The sequence below is a fragment of the Cryptomeria japonica genome, chromosome 9 (assembly GCF_030272615.1).
Source record: "Cryptomeria japonica chromosome 9, Sugi_1.0, whole genome shotgun sequence".
In the NCBI taxonomy this organism is placed as follows: domain Eukaryota; kingdom Viridiplantae; phylum Streptophyta; class Pinopsida; order Cupressales; family Cupressaceae; genus Cryptomeria; species Cryptomeria japonica.
The window spans coordinates 10,111,353-10,115,395 of NC_081413.1; the positions used below are offsets into that span (position 1 = coordinate 10,111,353).

A 4,043-nucleotide genomic window follows, 5' to 3' on the forward strand; every position below is an offset into this window, starting at 1 on the left:
GAATAATAGTATAATATATATATATATATATATATATATATATATATATATATGAGAAATTTATTCAATCATTTACATACATCAATATCCAATTATCGTGAAATTTGACTTCGTCAACAATTTTGTTTATACATATACGTAATCATTTGAGATTAAAAATTTATACGCATTATATATGTGTGTGTGTGTGTGTGTGTGTGTATGAATTCTAATAATAATTTGATCATGTACTTGTAAATATGTATGAAATTATTGTATATGTATTTATGAAATTAAACTATGTAATGAAAATCCGATATATATATTTAATCAAAGACAGGGTTTATCAAAGAATTTATTAAACAAAGTTTAATGTTTAATATTAATAAAAAGTCATTAAATATATATATAAAATATAAATAAATTATTAGAAAAAACCATATTACAAATATATTATTGTTTTATTAAACATGTTAATAGTAAAAGGTGGCGGGTTAAGGGTAAACGACTGTTTGAAGCCAAAGGAAGAGCCGCTTTGGTCGTTTTGTTAGTCGACTCCCTCCGTCAAAACATTTATGCAGGCCAAGGCACGATGGGAGACTTAACACTCCCATGACCCTTGGTGGGCGACTTGGCATGCAACGTGACTCTTCGGTGTATAAGCTGAGAAGTCGACAGTTAGTGTAAACGCCTCCATGATCGATGTTCCACTCAAGTAGCAATCAAAGCTCCAACTAAAATGGTTGCAAGTTTAAACAATAAAAAGACTCGAGCTTGCCACAAAATGAGGGTCGTATTTAATTTAAAGACATGCGTGGAGATTTCAGTTATAACCAACTAATAAACATGACAATAGAAATAATGGTAACAGTAAATAAGGCCCAAAGGATAGCAGCAAATGTAGCTGAAGATTAGAATAAATAGACATATAAACACACACATTCTTTCATTCTTTTTCACAGGGAGAGGGGAGAAGAATAAGTTGGATATAGAGGAGAAGAATAGTTGGATAGAGAGATAGTTGGATATAGAGGTAAGAATAGCTGGATAGAGAGATAGTTGGATATAGAGGTAAGAATAGCTGGATAGAGAGATAGTTGATATAGAGATAAGAATAGTTGGAGAGAGAGAGAGACTTGCAATCAAGGCGTGGAATCATTTGACGAAGAACGACAAGGTCAAAATCTTACAATCCACTCTAAGTTTCCAAGAGCTTAGAATCCTTTGTTTATGTTTTATTTTATTTGTTAAATTTGGTATAAAATGTGTAGAAATGGAAGTTTAGATAATAGATATGTATGTCCAAATGGGTAGCAATTTTATTATTTTATTTGAAATGCTTTGTAAACCATTGTGGAATAGAAGAAAAGAATTTAGAGAAAAGATGTTGTTAATATCGTATTTTGCACAAAAATAATTAGTTCTATTTCTATTTTAAGAATGTGTTTGCGTACTTTTGGTTATATATGAGATTAATTTCATACATGTATAACACCTTCTTTTGTATATACTTTATTTAGTTGAAAGATTGATTTTAAGATTATTGCTTATAAAAGTTTATCGTTTTCGAAAATATGAAAGATTGTCTTCGATAGATATATATTAGACAAGTAATGATTAGTAAGGAAAAATGATATCTCTATTTTTGTTTTAAGAGAAAGATTATATTCTCAATGGAATTTGTGTTTGAGGGAATCAAGCTAGGGTTAAGCTTGAGTTAGAAAATTGACTTTTCGGGATGGGTGCCGAATGTGGATGTTTTAGGGAGAATAGTTGCTTTTTCCAACTATTATTTTGCTATGCATGGCATATACTCGGCCGAGTTATTGTTTGAATTATCCATAGAAAATGATGGAAATTCCTTATTTATGCTCTCTACCACATCCTAGTATGATAGCGAATGCTTGTTTCTTAGAATGAAGTAAGAAAAATGAAAATGCATATATTATCTAGGCATGCACCAGATTCCCTCTTTCTTTGGTTAAACCAATTCGTGCAGGGTCGGGCATTCTTGATTGACCAAGAATTCCGGGGAAGCGTAAGCTTCAAGGTTGGGCGGAAAAAGCACCTGATTCTTGTTCTCGTCTGCATTCAAAAGACAGAAGGAAGCGACTCAGACTAAAGATCGACGGATGCATCTTCTTGTATATTCTTAAGGCAATTTGGAAGCCTAAGTAGGAAATAAGAACTTCTTAGTATTGGATATTGTATTATTCATGTGCATTATTATGATATATCTATGAATGTAATTTATATCCATTTTCGATGTTTGTTTATATCTTGTATAAAATATGCTTAGAGATTGAAATTTAAGTTTATTTATGAATAAAGAGTAATTTAGGGTTAGATCCTAGATTGACGTCTTTACACATAGCTTCTTTTTATAGCTGCCAAATATAGGGTCAAACATGATGTCACTCTGTTTTTTATCGTTGCCACTACTGCCCACACTTGTCATGGTCATGAATTTCTTGTAGCACTTCTTTTGTAACGTCTGTGATATTCTGTTCTGGCCTGTCGTCAGAGGAAAATTCACATGGGATCGCAGAGTGATAACTTCAAAATTGACTTTTTGGTTGCCTTAACAACTATGTATTCATGGAAAAGTTTTCAGATACAGGAGTACCCATTGCATGTACACCTGGAATTAGCAGAAGCCAGTTATGCATAATAGCAATGCAAGGTACCTTCATCGCCATAAGTGGTTTCTCACTTTTAAGAGTACTTATGCTCTTACCGTTAAAGCTCACCTTATACGACGACTGTTACAGTGACAACATACAACTCATGGCAGATTTTTCAACTACCTTGAATAGCGTATTGTACCATGAACATAGATTCAATATGTTCTAAACTGCAGGACAATTCAAATAGATTAAGGACTAAACACCATGATAAGGAAAAACTATTAGATTTTATCTAGCAATCACTAGCAACCAAAGATTGAAGTCACGTATACCCAACAACCGTCCCTTCTTTAGAAAATGCCTAATAAATTAGTTGGCAATTTCGTTGTCTTTATTCAAATCAGGTAAATCGAAACAAAACATATTGACATTCATAAAATTAATGTGCAGCGGTCCATCCAAGGAGAAAAGCATGTTAATGTAACTTCTAACTCTAATCCAATGTCTTAGACATATAAGTATAATTCATTTCCAACTTCTGTCAATGAATTGTTTTGTATTCTCTGAAATTGAAGTTCTGAGAAAGAATCCAGAGAACAAGAAATCTAAACAATATGAAACAGTCAGGCGGCAATGTCAAGTCTAATGAAGAAAGCTTAATTCCCATTTCTTCAAAACAGACAACGACGACCTCTTCAAGTGTGGTCAATAGCACATTATCTTTGGCATCAAAAATTGCAAAAATATTGCCCACTGGAATTCTGTTTGTGTTTCAGGCTCTTTCTAATCTTCTCTCCAATAGTCAAGGATGCCAAACATCAGATAAGTATTTAGTAGGAGTGGTTGTGGGTATTCTTGGAATAGCATGCTTCTTCTTTTCACTGGTAGACACCTTCACAGATGCCTCCACAGGCAAAGTGTATTATGGAATTGCCACCATTAAAGGGTTAACCACTGGTAATCAAATTAAGCCTTCAAATGAGTCTGAGTATCTGAAGAAGCCAATATACAGAAGGTGTATCAGGCACTTCTTGTTGCGCTGGGTGCACTTAGTGGTGTCATAGTTGTTAAGCTTCCATCCAAAAGGCAAGGAATTACTAGTCCGGTGACCACAACATGAGGTCAAACCTCACAGTACAATGCATTTATCTTATTTTCACATTATGTGAAGGGCCTCAGATTTTCATATTCAGAAGTGTTTAAGTGTTCGCTCTTCTGAATTCCATGATCATAGCCCTTATCATCCAAAACATTATTTGCAATCTAAAATAAATTTAAAGTTTATTGCTTTATCACATTATATTCAGAAGAAATCATATTGTTAATAATACCAAACACAAATGGTAGGCTAAATAAGAAAATTTAACAAAATGTAGTTTCTTTGCTTCCTATAGCTTGTAAAGTTGAAAGGGTAGGGATTTGCGCCAGATTGGCCAT

At 33.2% G+C, this 4,043-nt stretch overlaps 1 protein-coding gene across 1 annotated transcript; it reads left to right on the forward strand.

Moving 5' to 3' along the window:
* Nucleotides 1-3,220: 3,220 nt before the first annotated feature.
* Nucleotides 3,221-3,670, forward strand: LOC131858244 (protein DMP3-like). The gene has a single exon (XM_059211425.1). The coding sequence runs from the start codon at nt 3,221-3,223 to the stop codon at nt 3,668-3,670; it is 450 nt and encodes a 149-aa protein (XP_059067408.1).
* The last annotated feature ends 373 nt before the right edge of the window (nt 3,671-4,043 follow it).